Source organism: Cryptomeria japonica, chromosome 11, assembly GCF_030272615.1.
Source record: "Cryptomeria japonica chromosome 11, Sugi_1.0, whole genome shotgun sequence".
NCBI lineage: Eukaryota > Viridiplantae > Streptophyta > Pinopsida > Cupressales > Cupressaceae > Cryptomeria > Cryptomeria japonica.
The window spans coordinates 578,557,095-578,578,738 of record NC_081415.1 but is presented as its reverse complement, the minus strand read 5'-3'; the positions used below and the strand labels follow the sequence as shown (position 1 = coordinate 578,578,738).

The 21,644-nt window shown below is 35.4% G+C and overlaps 1 protein-coding gene across 1 annotated transcript; it reads left to right on the top strand.

Moving 5' to 3' along the window:
* The first annotated feature begins 5,884 nt into the window (after positions 1 to 5,884).
* Positions 5,885 to 11,918, top strand: LOC131045614 (uncharacterized). Its single transcript, XM_059213941.1, has 8 exons — positions 5,885 to 6,553; positions 6,677 to 7,517; positions 7,618 to 7,736; positions 7,827 to 8,490; positions 10,142 to 10,260; positions 10,370 to 11,048; positions 11,141 to 11,259; positions 11,384 to 11,918. The coding sequence occupies exons 1-8, from the start codon at positions 5,895 to 5,897 to the stop codon at positions 11,805 to 11,807; spliced, it is 3,624 nt and encodes a 1,207-aa protein (XP_059069924.1). The 5' UTR covers positions 5,885 to 5,894; the 3' UTR covers positions 11,808 to 11,918.
* The last annotated feature ends 9,726 nt before the right edge of the window (positions 11,919 to 21,644 follow it).

Here is a 21,644-nt window from a genome sequence, read left to right as displayed (position 1 = left end):
TTGGTTGTGCATCTATCTAGAGTTGGGTTTGCTGATGGATTCTTGGTATACTACCAAGTTTTCAAAAATATTTTATTACCTATAGAAAAAGTTATTTATGTTTGATCCTTCGGTACCAATTTGAGAGAGGAATATTTTTTAGGTCATACAGAAGAATAGCCCACATTGGCAAAATTGATTATGTGGATTTGGAGACATGATAAAGATAGGTTATTGGACCTATGATAAAAAAATTTCAGGTTTTTAGGTGTGTTTATGAATGATTTATTGCTTACTATCACTATATAACCTATCAGCTTTACACAATATTTGTCAAATCAGTGATCTACTACTTATGCATCAACTTCCAAATGGCTAGCTACTTCAGGAGATGAATAGAGGATATGTGTCTTTGAGTTGCACATCTTTTTTGGTGGTTTGCATTGTGTTTTGGATGTTAGTTTGTGTTGGGATCAGTCTTTAGATATGCAGTTTGTTGTATGATGCTAACTCGGTATGATCTGATGATTGCGGTTGATCCTAACCTATTTTATTTGGATTGGAGCATGTTTAGGAGGCATGAGCTATCATCTTGTTGAAGTCAAATATGATTTGGATTGATCCACAATCTATCTTGGTAACATTGTATTATGTTTTAGGTCTAACCTATGCCTTTTCACATATTTCATTTAATTTATTGGGTTCTATTAATGTGACCTAATATATGTTTTTGATGCTCCAAAGGATATATAAGGGATGAATCATTTTAGAAAGTTGTAGTTGTCATTTTGATAGAAATAATATGCAAATATCTACTAATGAAGTGTGCCAAGTTAGTGTGATAGATTCAGAGTTCAGCTTCAAAGAGGAGTGCACTATCTGCATCTGAGATGCTTCTTCTACAACAGTTCACCTAATATTCTTCATTGTTATGTTATGATAATTGTGATATTGTATCTTGCCTTGAAGAGGTTATCTTTAGTCTACAAGTCCCTGTATTTTTCCCTAGGGTAGTGTGCCTTAACCTAGGAGTCTAGGTGGCAATGAGCTTCCTTGGTAGTGTGCCTAAAACAAACATTATAATAATTGTTTCAAATATTGTAAGTTGATGATCACTATGGTTTTTCCCTCATTGGGTTTTCCACGTAAAAATCTTTCTGTCTTTGTGTGGTTAATTCTCTACTCTTTTCTTTATTTTTGTCGATTTGACTGTAATGTTTAATGAGGTAATGAATGAATGATTAAGTGTTAATGGATGGATGATCTTTAGTACATGTTGATTTACTTCTCCCTCTCAACATCCAATGTGTGTTCAATAGATCCCACTATTGCATATGTGTTTCCTATGGTTGTGTTTGTTAACAACTACATAATATATTATTATATATTCATATTCAATTATATCATTATAATAATAATATACTTTCATATATTATTTATTCATATTCAATTTATCATTATCAAACTTCAAAGTATTGAAAATCTTCAAGATCTCCTTGTTGGTAGGTTGTTAGAGCTATAGGTGTTGGCATTTGATTGAACTAGTAAAGACTGTTGGTGATATGCAACCGATAAATGATTGATTGGTGAATGTGATGAAGAGATTGAGATTCATGTTTGATGACTAAGTCTTGTGTTGTCATTGATGGCAACAATGTTTTTGTAGTCATCTAAGTCTTGGAAGCCAACCGGTACAAAAGACAGTTTAACAGAGAAACGATAATTAGGACTTCAACCAGTAAACAAAGACAGAGTTGCATTCATGCAATTGGTATAGGCGATTGATGAAGAGTTGGATGTTGTGGTTTTATAGGAGTGATGGAGATTGGTATTTGGTGTTATGTTCATGATCGCATTGGCAGATTCAACCGGACAAGTAAGATTTGATGTACAGAGCAGGCATTTAGATGAACACTTAACCAGTAGTGATAAAGTCACTTAAATCGGTAAACTGGCACAGGTTTTGTCTTGTTTTTTATTTCTTATGTCGGTGGCTGACATAAGTAAGGCATGTAACATAAGAATGTCTAGATTCATTGAACCTAGGAAATTGTTCCAAGGTTGTAGCCGACTGAGAGATGTTTATAAAAAGTGTGATGAGGTATCAAGTCGGTGTGTGTATGTAAAAGTGTGAAATCATTAGCGAAGGATGCAAATTTGATTGTGCGGTGATTAGTGAAGCTCTATATTGATATGTTGTTGAATTTTTGAGGATCTGAAGCAGATCTTATTAGACACAAAGGTGTTAGATGAAGATCAATTGACTATTGTTTTCCTAATAGTTTGCAGTAGTAAAATCCCCTAACCGGGTAGGTCCTAACAGGCCTTAATTTGTAAATCCCCTAACAGGGTGGCTCTATATCAGAGTCTTAAATCCTCTTGCGAGGTTGATCTTAATAGGTCAAATCTCCTAATAGGGCTCATCATATTAAATCCCATATTCGGGTGACTCCTAATCGGATCTACTCCTAACAGGGCATATTTGTAAGACCTTAACCGGTCAAGATTTCTATTCTGTAGATAGTGAATCTTGTGGGTATTAACTCCCACCGTGGTTTTTCCCTTTTGGGTTTCCACGTATAAATCTCGTGTTATGTGGAATTTGTTTTATTGGGCATTAGCTTATGTGGTGATATTCCTCTTATGCTTGTTAAGTTTTAAGTTGTTTAAGTTGGTGATCAGATTCATATTGTGTTTGCTTGCACTGATTCACACCCCCCTCTCAGTGCCTTATAAGTTTATCAATAGGAACCCCTAGAATTGTTGTTTGTCCCTTGTAAGGGTCTAAGTTTTGACATGAATGTAAAATATATTAATGACTATTTGACAAAACTTCTCATTATTTCAATAACCACTTTTGAAATTTGATGTAGTTCTCAAAATTTAATAATATATTGTATGATATATAAAATAATATAGCACATTATATAATAAAAATAAAAATATATCATTATTACATATAAATAATGAATATTATTATTTATATTTATTATTCAATATTGTTTAAAATGAAGCATTATTTTTTGTCTGGGTTGGAGTTATATCTAAATCCAAGTTAGTCTTCAAGTTCAAATCACAATTTTGATTTAGATTTTGAAGAGGTCTTGATAAGCTCATCACAAGCCAAAGGTTTTTCTCAAACTGAGATCATTATTAAAATGACATGAATATTAGAAATATTTGTTATGCTTGGAGTAAAATTACTTTTTCCTAAAGTCAAAGTTTTCATAATCTAATCTTGAGAGTTGACAAAGTTGTACAAACCATTTTTAAATTTGAAATGCGTTGATATTAAATATTAATTTTATCAATTCACTTATCTTAGGACATCAAAATATATGATAAAAATAAATAATATTAAATATATCAAAATCTGCTCTGAAAAAGTTGCTAGAGTTCCCAAAACCCCAAAACCCTTGCCTGTCCCTTGTAAGCATCTAGGTTGTGACATGACTTTAAAATAGAATAAAGGGTATTTCTAAAAAAAATTAGTAGTTCTATAACCAATATCAAAATTCCATGTAGTTGTGATTTTTTTTGTCAAAAAACTTTACATATATTTCTAGACCAAAATGAAAAAGAAAATTTATATACATCAAAGATCTTAAGAAGTTTTAAAATCTCCACGAGAATGTGAAGTCATTCTTAGATACTTTAAAAAACTTGACACATTAGTTATAACCACATGGTACTAAAAAACATATTATAATAATAAGGCTAAATAAATTGACATGTGCTATTCCTAATTCAAATGCCAATATATACTCAATTTTCATAATTCTATCATGAAAAATTGTTGGTGCTTTATTATTTGTAGAATTGAGTACCAACAATTCACAATATCTCTCTTTCTAATTCTCCTCCTATCCCACTATATCTATTTATTGCTCTAGCTCTATCTCTCCTTTTCTTTCTTCCATCTCTCCTATCTTTATCTGTCTTTTCATCTCTCTCTATCGCTATATCTCTCCCTTTCTCTATATATCACTTCCTCTATCTATCTTTATCTTTCTATATATCCCTCTCTTATTGTCTCCCTCTGTCCCTCTATATATTTATCTCTTCCATCTATATCTATCCCTTTCCTCTCTGTCTTTCTCTTTCCATCTCCTTTTCGATCTCCATCTCTATGTTCCTCTCTATCTCTATCTTTTTACCCCTCTATATCTCCCACTATGTCCCTCTCTCCTTACTTAAAACATAACATGAGCATATTAGTAATTGAGCTTGATTATGTTCTTGATTAATTTTTTTTTGTTTAAATCATGCTTGGTTCCATGTAAGTGGATGTATAATTAATTTGAAGCTATCACTTCTCTATTGATAAATTTGTGTTAAATAACCTATTGATTTTTCTCATGCATTGCATAAATGTATGCAAAAAATAGACCAATTTTTTTTTGAATTGACCTTCCACACCTATTTGGCGTACCCATTGCAACCAAGGTACAATTGCTAGTTATTACATGTATTTAAAAATATTTACTATTGTACCTTATAACCCTATACTAGTACATAAAATATTTAAATCTCTAATATTTATTATTTTAAAAGCGCTTGTTAGTACATAATACATTAAACCATTAATATTTTATTATTTGAAAAGCAATTGCAACCAAGGTACAATTGCTAGTTATTACATGTATTTAAAAATATTTACTATTGTACCTTATAACCCTATACTAGTACATAAAATATTTAAATCTCTAATATTTATTATTTTAAAAGCGCTTGTTAGTACATAATACATTAAACCATTAATATTTTATTATTTGAAAAGCACCTAATTTTTTCAAACAACATGAAAACCCAAAAATGACTCAAATGTCTTTAACCAATCAGATTGACCATATATATATATACATATGTTAAAAATTTAAATATTAAAACTTGATAAAATTTATAAACATAAATATTTGATAATATGTTAAGCAATTTACAATGTAATTCTTACCAATCCACCACTACTAAAAATTCTAACTAGAAACCTACTACGCCAACTCTAAAATCCTTAACATGTTTATTATTATATTAGTTTGCTAATAATAAAAGAGGGTCTCCCAAATGTAGTCAAGCCCACGAGATCCCATGTGACATGTTTCTTTTTTGAACATTAGCTTAGGGCGCTAATAACAACATGAAAATTCCTAGGCCAAACTATATCCCACGAAATTATAGAATAAGTAACAAATTTATCTACTAGGAAGATTGTTGGGACTTAAGTGCAATATTTTGTAGAGAAAGAAATACAGAAAGAAAGATTCTTTTATAATGCACGGTGGCTCTAAGATGGCTTATAACAATATGGGAATACAATGTACTCCTTGCGGGAGGCACCTTACTGTGCTACAAACAAGATCCCATGTGACATGTTTCTTTTTTGAACATTAATTTAGGCCGCTAATAACAACATGAAAGTTCCGGAGTCGAATTGTATGTCGTGACATTATAAAATGAGCTACAAATTTATCAACTAGGAAGGTTATTAGAACTTAAATGCATTATGTTGTAGAAAAAACGAATAAATAAAGAAATTTGATCTTATGACTTCTTTTTCAAGAACATAAATTCTCCAAACCCCCAAAAAAATTAAAAGAAATGGACAAATTTAATGCACCCTTACTTCATGGTGTTAGTTTGGAGATTTGGCTCCAGATTTCTACCGAGAGGAAAAAGCTAAGGGCGTCACGTTTACAGAACGGTGTAAATGCCTTCCAATTTAACAAATTCCGTGGATGAATCTACACCTCACATAGGTATACCCATTTGTACTGAATTTACTTTAGCTGTGTGAGGCGACGGAGAGAAGACTTTGATAACCCACCCACCTACTCCATGCGAATAAAGCAGATTCCAGATCACACCCACCTACTCCATGCGAATAAAGCAGATTCCAGATCACACCCACCTACTCCATGCGAATAAAGCAGATTCCAGATCACAGACGTCTCTTATTCACCGATAAGAACAACTTTTTACATCGTAACCTAAATTGCAGAGTTTCACTTTGGCCCGCCTCCATTTGTTTCAGTTCTATCTGTAAATTGAATTCCATGGCATCTTCTGAGCTTGGAAACGCTTTTGAGGGAGTTTCCCCGGCATATCCATCTGCATCTTCCTCAAAACAGCCCTGGGATGTCTTCATTAACCACTGTGGAAGTGATGTGAAGCACACTTTTGCTGCCACCATCTTTAATACTCTTCATCGCACAGGGCTGCGAGTCTTCCTCGATGTGGAAGCCATTGAAGGTGGTGATGTAATCCCCACAGAAATAGAAGAAGCAATGTGTAGCGCCTGTGTTCACATTGCGATATTTTCAGCCAACTATGCAAGGTCTCCATGGTGTCTGGCAGAGCTATCGTTTATGCTCAAAACTGAAACCAAAATCATTCCAGTCTTCTATCATGTTGATCCTTCTGATCTGCGATGGGTCGCTCAGGGAAAAGGGTGTTATGTTTCTGCATTTTCTTATTATGAAGAGAAAGGTAGATACACCTCAGGAAAGCTCAAAGAATGGAAAATGGCATTGGAGAACATTTCTACGCGTTCTGGCCTCGTAATTAAGAATAATTAGTGAGTAAAATTACATTTTTTTTGGTCCCTGTTTTTCCGGCATTTCATGCATGAAAACTATTTTTTAATAAGTTATTTTTGGCATTGTTTCTGATCCTTGCTCTTTTACTGACCATTGTTTAGTGATGAGGGTAAGGTTTTAAAGGACATTGAAAATAAAGTATTGAAGGAGATGAAGAAAGTGCCGTTTGAGGTGGCTAAACATCCTGTGGGTTTAGACTGTATGGTACAAGAATTGGAAAGATATACCCTTCAATCTGTCCAGAGTAAGAGCAACGTACAGATTGTGGGGATCGTCGGAGAGGAGGGAATCGGTAAAACCACTCTGGCAAAGGAGTTATACAATCAGAAATGTTCTCTGTTTCAGAACTCCAGTTTCATTTTTCATGTGCGGGATGCAGCAAGCAAAAGTGCCATCCATAAGAAGCAGAAAAAGCTTCTGAAGGACATTGGTGTCAAAACCCAAGACTTAATTTTTGACAACATAGAAGAAGGCAAAGCAATTTTGACAAGTCGCCTGAGATCTCTATCTGTACTCATCGTCTTGGATGACATATATCATGAAGATCAATTAGATGCTTTATTGCCAGCAAGTGCTAAGGATCGGCTTGGATCTGGCAGTTTGATTATTGTTACATCTCGTGTGTTAGGTGTCCTGACAAAGTGGGGTATCTCCTCCAATGCCATCTATAGAATGAAAGGACTCGATGAATCTGACGCCCTAAAGCTTCTCTGTCAGCATGCCTTTTTACAGCCTAATCCAGAAGAAGGATTTGAAGATCTGGTTCGAAAGTATTTGATTGAATGTAAGGGTTTACCCTTGTCTCTCCTGAAGTGTGGGAAAGAGGTCTACAAAAAGTCCAGGGAGACAAAACTTAAGGGTATCATCTCCCTATCCTCTCACAGAAGGGTAGAAATCAATGATGTTCTTTGCAATTCAATTCAGTCAGAAGAGGGGAATCAGGTAATATGATTATGCATGAGCAATCCCATCCTTCCTTGTCTGGTTTTTTTTTTGTGTGTACAATCGACTATTATTCATTGGGCTTTTCTAAACAATACAGATCGTTTGGCTGGATCAATCGACCGGGAAAATAAGCTTGAAGACATCTGCTCGTTCTTTAACCATCACACATGGTAATGACAATACGTTTTGGCCGTGGGTATCAACAGAGGAGTCCAGGTTAGAGGCATTTTCTCTTTTCTAAAAACTGTTTTTCCTTCAATCATACTTATGAAATAAGGCATTAATTTTTTTTCATGCCTTATACAGTTTCGGACAAGTAAAAGAGTCTGTTGGAGTGTGGTTTTTCAAGGTGTATAAGCGGATAGAATGTAAGCTCTTGTCTCCGAATACAGAGTACACAGTGGCATTTGTTGTTAAGATTGATCAGTGTAAAATGGACTCTTACCAATCACCGTTTGAGTTTTCTCTCCAGACAATCGAAGGGAATTTGATAAGTTCCGCTCTATTTTTGGATGACTTAGAAAAACCAGTCGAAAGTCACGGGGGATTTGATATGACCCCTGTGAAATATGGAGAGAATGGATGGATGGAGTTTGTTGTGGGAGAATTCTTTCTAAAAGAAGATGATGGCAGGGGCCAGGCAAGAGTGGTTGATGTGTTTATGAAAAACGAGAACTGCAATTTCCAGAAAAGTGGCATTTTCTTAGATGGACTCAAGATCATACCTAAGACTATCAAAAAGTCCATGGACGAGAAGTCGGCACAGATTATGGGGAATGACGGTCCAAGATTCAAGGCTGCTAAGAGTGCGAACCCTTATGCTAATGCATCCGACATCGAGTGGGCGAGAAAACTTCCTCCAAATTACCATAGAATCCTTTCTAGGGCCGTCATAAAGGAGGAGTACTCGTCAATGGAAGAAATATATTTTGCTCTTTGCAATTCAATTCAGATAGAAAAGGGAAAGCAGGTAATATGCATGAGCCATCGATCTTCCTTGTTTGTTTTTCCTTGTGTTTAATAGAATGAGGATTACAAAACAAACAACAAAAATCTTATCAACAAGCTATATTTTAATTTGTAAGGAAGAATTGACAGTTTTCTTATAAAATAGCTATATTTTAATAGGTGAGGAGTAATCAACAGTTTCTTATAAAATAGCTCTATTTTAATAAGTGAGGAAGAAATAACAGTTTTCTTATAATATAGTTAAACATTTTGACAGTTAAATGTAGTTATTTGATAACAAATTGAATCAAAGATAGTAAATTAAACTTATTTGATAACAATCTGGACACTCCTACAGATCTGAACATGTTTATTTGGGAGCATTTATTCCAACTTTTTCTTAATGTTACAATAATAAATTGAATAACTACATAAAACAATACATTGTGCAGAAGCTGTTTTTTGAAAACATTTCTCGGATCACTAACACATCTTAAAATTGCTCCCCAACCACAGGTATAGTCATCTAGCTATCATTTGAGTTCCCAATATCATTGGACAACATTTGCACATGAAATGTCTCATCACCCTTGTAAAGGTATGATACCAAACTTCCAGATTTCGGATTCCCTCTGAACTATTAGACACTAATCCTCACAACCCCATTGAGATATATTTTTTTTTAATCTACAAACACCTTAAACTATTGAACATCTAACTATTCTCTAGTGCATCTCTCCTATCCTCAAATTGTTGACTTGTTTAAAATAGGTCAGCCTCATCTTTAATAAAATTACTATTACTATCAAGCTTTTGTGGTTCTTCAACAATAACTATATTTTCTATATTTAGCGAAAAAAATGACAGAACATTTAACTATCGCTTACATCTCTCAGCTTTAGCTACTTATAGCCGCAGCAAGATTCTTCACAAAAACCTTTCTAGGCGGGAGCAGGTTTCACTGAACCACCATACTTCCTCTCTAAACCAGAGTTGTTCTTCTCAACTCACAATAGGAATATGTGAACAAAATAATGTAAAATTCTTAAAATGATAAATTTACCTGCAAAGATATCAGTCTTAAACGAGCTCAACATACCAAACTGCCATATCTCTAAGCTTGGTGACTACAATTTAATAGCAATATCTACTTCCACACGTCCCTTTAACTGCAGCATAAAGTCAATCCCTTCTCATTGACAAAAAGAACACACAAAGATGTGCAACCAGTTGAGCAAGAGCTGTGTGTTGCACAGCATATTCTACATCAACATTACTCAACAATCAAGGGAGGTCCTTTAATTGTGGCAGGTGCAGCATCATCAACTAGCTCTGATATCAAAATTGAATTCGGAGTAAAAAAATAAATAGAACTATAAAACTATTCAAATTAGTTTATTCATCAACAAGTTACATGTTTACAGGGGAGGAAGAATTAACAGTCTTCGCTATTTTGACAGTTAACTGTTTGACAATAAATTGAACCAAAGATAGCAAACTAAACTTTATTGATAACATGGAAACATTTACACGCCTGAACATGTCTAAACATGTTTATTTTAGAACATTTATTTCAATATGCTCGTCAATGGAAGAAATCCATTTTCCCCTTCGCAATTCAATTCAGATAGAAAAGTAAAAGCATATTTATTTTTCTTTTCCGAACAATACAGGTTGTTTGGCTGGATAAATCAACGGGGAAAATAGGCATGAAGGTGTCTGCACGTTCTTTGACCATCACACATGGTAATGACAATAAGTATTGGCGGTGGGTATCAACAGAGGACTCCAGGTTAGCGGTTTAACAGAGGCAGCTGCCCTGCCATTTTTTCTTTTCTAAGAACTGTTTTTCTTCAATCATACTTATGAAATAAAGCATTAATTGTTTTTTATATATGTAGTTTTACAGAGTCAGTTGGAGTGTGGTATTTCAAGGTGTATAAGCGATTAGAATGTATGCTCTTGTCTCCGAATACAGAGTACACGGTGGCATTTGTTGTTAAGATTGATCAGAGTAAAATGGACTCTTACCAATCGCCGTTTGAGTTTTCTCTCCAGACAACCGAGGGAAATTTGATACAGTCAGCTCGATTTTTGGATGACTTAGAGAAACCAGTTGAAAGTCATGGGGTATTCAATATGACCCCTGTGAAAGATGGAGAGCATGGATGGATGGAGTTTGTTGTGGGAGAATTCTTTCTAAAAGAAGATGATGGCAGGGGCCAAGCAAGAGTGGTTGATGTGTTTATGAAAAATGAGAACACCAACTTCCAAAAAAGTGGTATTTTCTTAGATGGAGTTAAGATCACACCTAAGACCATCAAGAAGTCTGGAGAACAGGTCTACGAAAAGTCCATGGAAGAGAGGTCGACCCAAATTAAGAGGAATGACTGTCCAAGATCAAAGGCCGATAAGAGTGCGAATTCTTATGCTAATGCATCCGACATTGAGTGGGCGAGAAAACTTCCTGCAAATTACCATAAAATCCTTTCTAGGGCCGTCATACAGAAGGACTATTCGTCAATGAAAGAAATCTATGATGCCCTTTGCAATTCAATTCAGATAGAAAAGGGAAAACAGGTATAATATGTATGAGCGCTCCGATCTTCCTTGTTTGTTTTTCCTCGTGTTTAATCGACTGGTATTTATTTCCTTTTTCCCGAACTATACAGAGCGTTTGGCTGGATAAATCAACGTGCAAAATATGCTTGAAGGCGTCTGCGCGTTCTTTGACCATCACACATGGTAATGACAATAGGTATTGGCCGTGGGTATCAACAGAGGAGTCCAGGTTAGCGGTTTAACAGAGGCATCTGCACTGCCATTTTCTCTTTTCTAAAAACTGTTTTTCCTTCAATCATACTTATGAAATAAGGCATTAATTGTTTTTCATATGTCTGTTTTTTCTTATACAGTTTCGGAGAAGTAAAAGAATCTGGAGTGTGGTTTTTCAAGGTTTATAAGCGGTTAGAATGTGCGCTCTTGTCTCCGAATACAGAGTACACAGTGACATTTGTTGTTAAGATCGATCAGCGTAAAATGGACTCTTACCAATCACCATTTGAGTTTTCTCTCCAGACAATCGAGGGGAATTTGATAAATTCTGCTCGATTTTTGGATGACTTAGAGAAACCAGTTGAAAGTCATGGGGGATTTGATATGACCCCTGTGAAATATGGAGAGAATGGATGGATGGAGTTTGTTGTTGGTGAATTCTTTATGAAAGAGGATGATGGCAGCGGCAAGGCAAGAGTGGTTGATGTGTTTATGAAAAATGAGAACTGCGACTTCCAAAAAAATGGTATTTTCTTAGATGGAGTTAAGATCACACCTAAATAGTTGCGAGTTGAGTAGTTTTGTCTGTTTCTCCCTGCAAATTATGTAATCTAATAATGAAACTCAAAATTAAGTTAATCCTGAGAAAAATCAACATATCTATGTCAAATTGTACATTGCTTTAGTTCTGGTATCTTATTTTTCTTGTAGGTAAAGATTTCGATCAGTTGTATGTTTTTAGTCACCAAAAGAGTTGGTTGGAATGAAGGAGGAGGTTATAGTTCTAATTTTAGCCCTCACTCAATCGATGACATGTAAGTTTCATTTATCTATAGGTCCAAAGTCCTATGATCCTCATATTGAAATAATGAATCTTCCAAAAAGGTTTGGTCTATTAAATCACTAGAGAATCTAGAATTAATAGATTGCAAAAAGTTATCTACACTAATTAGATTCTTTTAAGAACTTCGTGCATTCTTTGGCATATAAAGCTAGGCCTTGTATGAAGGATTACCAATGTCGAAGGATTCTTTCAAGCACCTAACAACCTTTTAATACTTCAATTTAAGTGGGTTTTGAGAGATTGACATGGGGTTAAACATGTTAGAAATCGTGATAAAGCTTGAGTATTTGGTGTTTGAAAGATGGAAGAAGTTGGAAGAACCGCTTCATAAAAAAAATAGAGCAAATATGTTTAAGAGAGATCATACCAATTTAAGGGAGGTTCCTATTCGTATTGATCAAATCATCAAATTGGAAAGGTTGAGTATAGAAAGTCAAATCTTGATATATTTAATGGAATCCATGTGGTATATAAATATGATTGAGGAAATACATACACTTTCCACACAAGTGTCAAGGATACCAATAACTAAAGACTATTGTGCTAACCTTGAAAGTCTCTTAATATCGAGGAATGATCATCTAAAGTATAGTAGAATCTTGTCAACTATAATGACTTTGACATTTGTGTTATTTAATAATAAAATAAAGAGGCTAATAAGTAGTGATTTGATAAAACATTCAATGTCTATAGTTGCATTAATGCATAGAGTTAACTAAGCTCCTAAGTTTTTCAAATTTTGTCCTTGTGTGATATTATTATAGACGAGGATGATGAAATTGAGAAACTAGAAGGCCTAAAACATTTTACCCTTGTAATTTAGTAGAAGCATCCCTTTCTTTCCCCTCATTCAACTAATGATATTAAAACTTACAAGCATGTCTTGTATATAATGCTAAGAACCTATGATTTTGATATTGAAATAATGAATATTCCAAAAGAGTTTTGGTGCATTGAACATCACTATCTAGATTCTAGAGTTAATTGATTGCAAAAAGGTATCTTCATTAGCTAGATTTTTTTACTTACCTATTAAATCTTTGGCATATAAAGCTTGGTCTTATGTGAAGGACTAGCAATGTTGAAGGATTCTTTCAAGAAGCTAATAACCTTCAATATCTAAATTTAAGTGGTTTATATTCATACTAGCATGGGGTTAAATATGCTAGAAATCGTGAGAGGACTTGAGTTTTTAGAGATTTATGGATAAAAGTAGTTGGAAGAATTACTTTATTAAAACATAGAGAAAATTTGCTTAAGAGAGTTATCTGTTAATGTTACTAATTTAAGGGAGGTTCATACTAGTATTGATCAACTCATCAAATTGGAAAGGTGAAGCATAAGAAATTGGATCTTGAAAAATTTAATAGAATCCATGTGGCATCCAAATATGATCAAAGAAATATATATGATTTTTGCACAAGTGTCAAAAATATCAATATCTAAAGATTATTGTCTTAATCTTGGAACCCTCTTAATAGTGAGGAATTTGATCATCTATATCATATCATAATCTTGATAACTTCAATAAAGATAATAGTCATGTTATTTTGTAATAATATAAATAGCATAATAAGTAGAGGTTTGTTAAACCTTTGATGTCTATAGTTGTGTAAATACATAGAGTCAATTAAGCTCTTAGATTTTGCAAATTATTTCTTTGAATGATTGTTATAGATGAATGTGAAAAAGTTGAGAAACTAGAAGCCCAAAAACATTGTATCCTTACAATTTACTTGGAACTTTGAGTGGGTTGCAGTTTGATAGAAATCACCTTGGCAAGAGGCCCAAATGTAGAGGTGTCCCATCAACTAGGATTACAAATCACACACAATAATGTGGAAGCATGAAACCTTTCCCGTGTTGTAGGAGGATGATGATTTACTTGCACAACCTAATCCCTAAGGACTGCCACCCATATGCAACAACATGTACTCTCAATAAATATGACTCACAAGCAATAAAACACAAAGATATGAAACATAAGACCTCCTCTACATAGACATAGGTCTCACATGACACATTGAATGATAAGTTATATAATTATTTCCTTTTATTATAATATCTAAAATGTAAATTTATATTTGTTACTCTTTATTGCAAACAACACAATAAAGGATTAGATCCTCCTCTATTTTTAATATCCCTTCCTCTTTCCTTAGATTAATGACCATTCTCTCTTTTTTCTCTCTACATTCTTTCATATGGCTTGGTTCTCTTCTCTTCCGCATCACAACTCTAATACATGGATTCTTCGCATATCTTACATAGCCCTCTATTTTGTTGTGCATAATCTTAACCTACATGCACCTCTTTATGCATCACTCTTGCACATAGTTGCACAACTCTATATGTGATTCACCTCAGATGGCTCATGACTCCCATAGACACACCAAATATACTCCCACTTATTTGAAAATTTATTTCTCATGAATTGATTAAATAAACCATTCTTTAATTAATTTGGCTAATTAGCCCCATGTTAACTATTCTCTGTTATGGAATAATTAATTCAAAGCAGTTAATTTGACTAAACCAATCATCCATAATTAATCCATCTTCACATTTTGAATGGTAATTAATTAGATCCACTTTATTAATTAACCTTAGCCCCAAATTCGTCCAACTAATCAATTAAATAATACATGCTTGTTTAATTCATTAGGTTAATTAATCGACTTTTAACATTTTCTACTACTATGAAATTAGACTTGTAGCCTCCTTTTATGAGTTTTTAAGGGTTTTTATGTTCTTATATGTGTTATAAGTACACAACATTTTTCCTTGTATCACAACATGTCTACTCATAATACTTGTTTCCAAAATTTTCCATAGACAACATTTTTTGTGGTTTATGTGCATAAACTATGGCATATGTGTAGGCAATACATACCTATGGTGCTTATTAACACTTCCTTCCATCATGGTCTTAATGTTTTTTCTTGACAAGATTTAGAATGATTTTAAGAGATAAGTTTCATAGCTATATGTTTATGTGTTCTTTTAGTTTAGACAACATGTTGTATAGCACTTATGCATTTCCCTTGGCACATATGCCTCTCTATGGTGACTCTGCATTTATCATGACACCTATATATTCTAATTACATCTAGTTTATGGGTAAAAGTATAGATTTGTGTCACACCTTTAGCCAACTTATCAATACAAGTGAATTTAAGCATTCTCAAATAAATATCAAATTTGATCAATTATATGGTCTAGCTAGATTCATTATAGCTATGTTGGATATGGACCATAACTTTTCTAACTAGGAGTGTCCACCAAATACATATCTTTTCCTACTTTGGGGCCTATTTATTAGAAAACAAAATAATTCAAAAAAAAATTGATGTTTCAATGATTTCTACTCTTGTAAATATTATTTTTTTAAGATACAAAAATATCATCTAGGTATATATTTTTAAAATATAATATTTTTAATAGTACACACACACACGACATGATACTATATTGCATTCACACAATTCTATTTTCCTATTAATTTAACCAATCATTACAAATAATTAAAATTATTTGAACAAAATTTCTCTAGTCTATATTTAAATTTTACTTAAAATGATTATAAAAACTCATTTTCATTTATTCTTATTGTTTCGTGCAAGTGTAAAATTCAATTTTTTTTCGAAAAAATATACAATTTATTGCATCATTAATGTACCTTCCGTTAGGAGGCCAATCAGATTGTGGCTTCTCATAGGATGAGTGCACAATAGTACACCAAGGAAAATGTACGCAGGACGAATTTCTGGCATGTTCTAATTTTAAGGCGTTTTTAAGTCATCCATATGTTAATTCTATATTAAGCCACTCCATTTTCACCTTACTTTTTTTTCCCACATCGCAATTAAATGCAGTGGAGTTATATTAAAAAGGAAATAAAAAATATTTTCCAGGATATTAAATATAGTTTTTTTAATTGTTATTTTTTATTTATTTAAAAATTTATTAGATAAAATAAATATTTTTCGTTATGTATTTTCTAAATATGAATGGTTTCTTATATCTTTAATAAATGAAATAATATTCTTAAAATTAAATAATGATCAAATTATTATATAATTTTATTTTATATCATTATAACAAAAATAATAAATAATAAAAATATTCTTTTTTTTGTTTGGTAATAGATTGATTTTATTGAGAGACTGAGATTTAAACCTATCCCAAACTAGGTGGGACTAAACTAGGGAGCCACCTCCCCAAATACAACAAAGCACTGGAGAATAAAGACCTATAAATAGGTCAACAAGTCACTACTTGAATTTACATCCAACCCTATCATGTGAGTGAAGAAGCATATTAAAGGTTCCTTATTGCCTATGTCTCCTGAAACTTTTCCTCTTCATTATTGTCCACCCTTCCTCCTATCCTAAATCATCCAACAATCCCTCCTTGGGAGCTTCTTCACAAGACTGTACCATCTCAACTAGGTTCTCTAGACACAACTGCTTATCATTCTTCTTCACCATAGTGCAACTACTCAGCTTATCACCATCTTTAAGCAATGCCATTGAATCTTCCAAGGCCTTTGTGGTTTTAGTAGCAAACCCTTGTTGTTTTTCTACCACATCATCTACTAGTTTTGAGGTGTATTCTCGAGCTCCCACATATTTCTCCACCAAACGATGGTGTGGAGTGACCTCATGCCACCATGAATCGGGCTTGTTCAGTCTACGCTTGACACATTGGGAAGCAATATGCTTTATTTAGAAGCATCTATGACATCTAAAAGGAATCCCTTTGTAATCAATAGGTTGCTACCAAACACCCTTGGCCATTTCCAATAAGATCTCCTTAGGAAAATCTCTAGATATATTCATCTCAACTAATAAACAAGCATAAGTAGTATGCAAAAAATCTGAGGAACCCTCATCAACTAGAAAAAAACTACCCAAAGAGTTTTCTATGGCCTTAAAGAAGGATCCAAACCAAAAATGAAATGGAAAATTTGGCAACCTTACCCAAATCAAAAACTTGTCAAATGATTCCATTGTAGGGTTGAAAGCTTGGTACCAAGGCTTGAGCATTAATAAGTTCTTATCTTCCCAACTCCATTGGTAGTCACAAAGAATCTTATTCTTTTCTTACTCATTATCAAAATCTACCACAAAAAAACACATTTGCTTCAAGAATGGGACCCCAAATTTCTAAAATCTATTTGTACAAATCACCCAAACTTGACCAAAACCCTTTAAACCTCCCTATGAACCCTTGCTCTACCAAAAAAAAAAAAAAAAACCTCTCATTTGCTATAATTTCATTTTCCATCTCCTCATCAAAAGTAACCATTACTGTCCTAGTTACATATTGCTCAGAGAAAAGTTACTCTGCCATACCTTCATCCACTGCAACGCCTTTGATACTTTGCTCTTTAACTCCATTAAAACCATCTCCTAGGACTTCCCAGGCTGAACACTTGGCTTACATCGATCCACCCACGACCCCCCAACCCCTTTGAACCCCCATTAGCTTTAGGAATTGATGAGCCATTCCAAGACCCACGATTGCATAGGAGTCATCATTTTCCCCTAGAGGAGAAGCAACCTCCACTCGACCGTAATCCAAAGCGAGCCTCTCTGCCTCCACTGCCAGTGCAACCCTTCCAATGTGGGTTTTTACTAACCCTAGATATATGAATCCCCTCATGTGTCCCTGGATCTCACCCGCAACTTTGCCTTGCATTCGTTAGGAAACCCTAGCCATGGAGGGCTATAGCTATTTTGGCTCCAAAATGTTATATTCGTACGTCGTGTTATATGGCATTCAAGTGTGATTGACCGTCGATAATGCGATTAACAGATGTGATTTTCACAAATGTCATATAACATAATGTACAAATATAACATTTTGGAGCCAAAATAGCTGCATCCGCCATGGAGGGAGCCTTTGGCAACAACATGATGATTCTTCGAGAGATTGTAGATTATTCTTTTGGTTTAATAATATTAATATTTTTGTTTAATATATTTTATATTTATAATTTTTTATTCAATATATTTCATATTTGTAATTTTATATAATCTTTTGTTCAACAAGATGATGAGCTCTGCTAGGGTTTGAGGTTGCGTATTGCTTTTTTCAGACTGCATTTACTGTGGGACTTTAGAGTTTATTATGGCTCCGACCAACTTTAGCCCAACAATTGATGTTGATGTTGGAGTTGTTGCAACCCTCATGGCGCCTTAGAACAAGCGCCCTTGCAAATTTATTCTGAAAGTGTTTCACGAGGTATGTCCTCGCCTGATGTTGTGCTTCCTATTCAAGATTTTGATAATGCTCGTGAGTGGCTTGAAAAATGCACTTTGATAGGTTATTTTGTGGGTAGGATCCCTCCTGAAAGCATGCTTCATGACTGGGTCGCCAAAGACTGGTCTCCTCATGGAGTCCGACTTGATGGCGTCCAAAGCCTCACCAAGGGCTTCTTTTTGTTTCGCTTTTTGAACCCTTCCCATGTTGAGGCTATCTTCTCTCATGGGCAATGGACCCTTGGGTCTCCTCATCTAGTTTTCCAACGTTGGTCTCGAGACTTTTCTGTCTCATATGACAAAAAGTTGCAAGTCTCGGTCTGGGTTGAGTTCCCTGGTCTTCCTTTGCCTTGTTGGCCTTTCATGAAAAATATTTCTCAGTTTGTTGGCAAAGTTATTTGTCTTGAACCAGACCATTTTTTTAATGCTCGCCCTCAAAAGAGGGTCTGCGTTAAGGTCAAAATTTCCTGCAACCTAAAAGAAACTATTGATATTAAAGTGGGTGGCAATACCTTCACCTAGAAGGTGCTTTATTTGGACCTTCGCAACACTTGCTATCGGTGCCAGTTGGTGGAACACAAAATCAGGGATTTTTCCTTGGCTATACAGAAAATAAAACCCCTGTAAGGAGATCGACTCGCAACCTGTGGAGGGAGCTAAGAAGGATGAATGGACCACTGTGGTTCACAAAGGCAAAAAATTTGTGGCTTCTGCTCAAAAGCCACCCATCGGATCAAGTTCTCAGCTGATGGCGGAGCCTCCTACACAAACCCCGGTGGTCTCTACGTTGTTTGCTTTGATTTCACACCCTGGCCAGCAGGGGAAGGTTTCTTCTGAGGGTGTCGCTCGACCCCCTTGGGTTCACACTCCTCAGGCTATGTCTTCGATTTCTGCTCAAACTCTCTGCGCCACTCTTGCAGCCCTTCTAGGCATGCTGAGATTGCAGATGGTGGTTCAGAAAAAAGACGAGTTATTTCCGGTGGGAACTCTCTTCCCAGTCTGAATTCAGATTTTTTGTGCAATAACTTCTCCTCTCTTGGGGATGAGGATGACATGTAAGATTTTTCATGAATTAAATCTCATGGAATGTTCGAGGTCTCACAGACCTCACTAGAAAGTATTCTGTTAGAGATGTTCGTCAACGTGTTTTAGGTGTGGATGTTCTCTGCCTTCAGGAAGTTAAAATTGTTGGTTTCATTCTTACTGATGCATGTCATGTTATTTGGTCAGATAGCCTTGTTTTTGCTTCCTAGCATGAAGTTGGTTGAGGTGGAGTTGCTACTCTCATTTCACCTCGATGGCTTTCTGCGGTTATTTCTCATAGTTTTGATCCCATGCAATGCGTTGTATGGGTTTTGCTGTCAATTGATAATCATTTCGTTGGGATTGTTAATGTTTATGCTCCCAATGATGCGGTTGATAATTCACACTTATGGCACTGGATTGCTGACAATCTACCACTTGCAACTTGGGTCATGTGTGGTGACTTCAATATGGTTGAGGTGGCCAATAAGGATGGAATTTTGCCTTTTCAATGGACAATTGGTGAGAGAGAAGCCTGGTACTTTATGCATAATAAGTTGGGTCTTTTCAACCCCAACACAATCCGCCGCCTTTTAGGTGGGGTCTAGCACACTTGGTCTAATTTTAGAGCTAGCTCAGACAGAATATTTAAAAGGCTTGATCGTGCTATGATAACTGCGCAATATTTTTTTTCTTTTACTGAAGATCAAGATTTGCCCGTCACTCCTCTCGTTGATGTGACATTGTTCGATCTCTTCCCCATAAAGTTCAGCATTGAATGGCAGCTAGCTAGGTCGTGTCCTTCCAAGACGTAGTTTTACCTCAACACATCTCTCTTGCATCATCAGACCACGATGGCCCACATTCAAAGGGTTTGGAATTTGGAACCAAGGCCTCATCATCACACTGGTTGGATTGCGTGGTGGAATGATGCCATTACCTTCTCTGTGAGGTTTCTGCGCATTTATGGCAGACATCTTGCCATGTACAACATGACTTGTACGACGCGACCACCAAAGATCTTTGTGTTGCCATAGAAGCTCTGGCCTTGAATCCTTTTGATTCTAACCTGTAACTTCAATTAGCCTAGCTCCGTCATCAGAAACAAGTTGCAGATAACTACTCTGGTAGAGGAGCTCAAATCAAAGCCAAGTCACATTGGCTCAAGGTGGGTGATAGGGCCTCCAAAGAAATTTTCTTGGATTTGCATGCTCGTCATACCTCTGTAGGGATTAAGAAAATCAAAGAAGGGCATGTTGTTCTCACCAAGATGCCTGATATTCTGCAAGCCTTTGTCTGTCATTATGAGAAGGTGTTCACAGCGTAGGGAAACATTCCGGCTAGAGCCCAAGCTTTGCAAGATTGCTTAGCTGTTGTTCCCAAAAGGCTTTCTAAGTCTCAACAGACCTTTTGTGATCTCTTACTAACCATTGATGATCTCAAAGAAGCCATTTTTTCTAGGGCGGATGATAAAGCCCTTAGGTGTGATGGTTTCTCTTACGAGTTCTACAAAGCCCTTTGGCCTTGTGTTGGTCTTGACCTACATGAGGTCTACGTTGAAGCTCTTCACTCCCAGTCCTTGGGAAAGATGCTTAACCAAGGTAACATAAAATTTATCCCTAAGGCTGGGGATCCAGAGGACATTTGCAATTGGAGGCCTATTACCTTTCTCATTGTCTCATAAAAGATCATTACCAAAGCCTTGGCTTTCAAGATTTGTCATCTCTTGCCCTTGATTGTTCGTCCGGAGCAGACTAGATTTATGAAGTCCAAGTTTATTCTGGATAATATTATTGTTGTTTGGGAAGGGATGGATTGGGCCCGATGCTCCAAATAGTGGGCAATCTTCCTTAAGATTGACTTCGCTAAAGTGTATGATCACATTGAGTAGCCATTTATTTTGGTTATGCTCAAAGCTCTTGGATTCAGCCCCAGATTCATTCAGTCTGTCTAGATGTTATTCAAAGATGCCTCGGCCTGCATCACCATCAATGGCCATTAGTCTGAGGCTTTTGGTCTTTTCATATCCATTCGTCGGGGCTATCCTTTGGCTCCTACTTTATATGTTCTTGCGGCGGAGGGTTTTGGGTACTTACTTGCTAACACTATCTTTGTTGGGCGTGTCCATGGAATCTCCATGCCTGAGTCGCCTTCTCAAATTGTCAATGGCCATTTTGCGAATGACTCCTTTCTCACTCTCATTGAGGAAGAAGATAATGTTTACGCTTCTCTTCAATGTCTGGACACTTTTTGCTTGGCTTCCGACTC

What these genes read in the sequence shown, in the direction of transcription:
- LOC131045614 (XM_059213941.1), top strand. Translation starts at nt 5,895, where the DNA reads ATGCGAATAAAGCAGATTCCAGATCACAGACGTCTCTTATTCACCGAT. An exon ending in AGTCAGAAGAGGGGAATCAG is followed by an intron (nt 7,518 to 7,617) that starts GTAATATGATTA and finishes TAAACAATACAG; the next exon opens with ATCGTTTGGCTGGATCAATC. An exon ending in AGATAGAAAAGGGAAAACAG is followed by an intron (nt 11,049 to 11,140) that starts GTATAATATGTA and finishes CGAACTATACAG; the next exon opens with AGCGTTTGGCTGGATAAATC.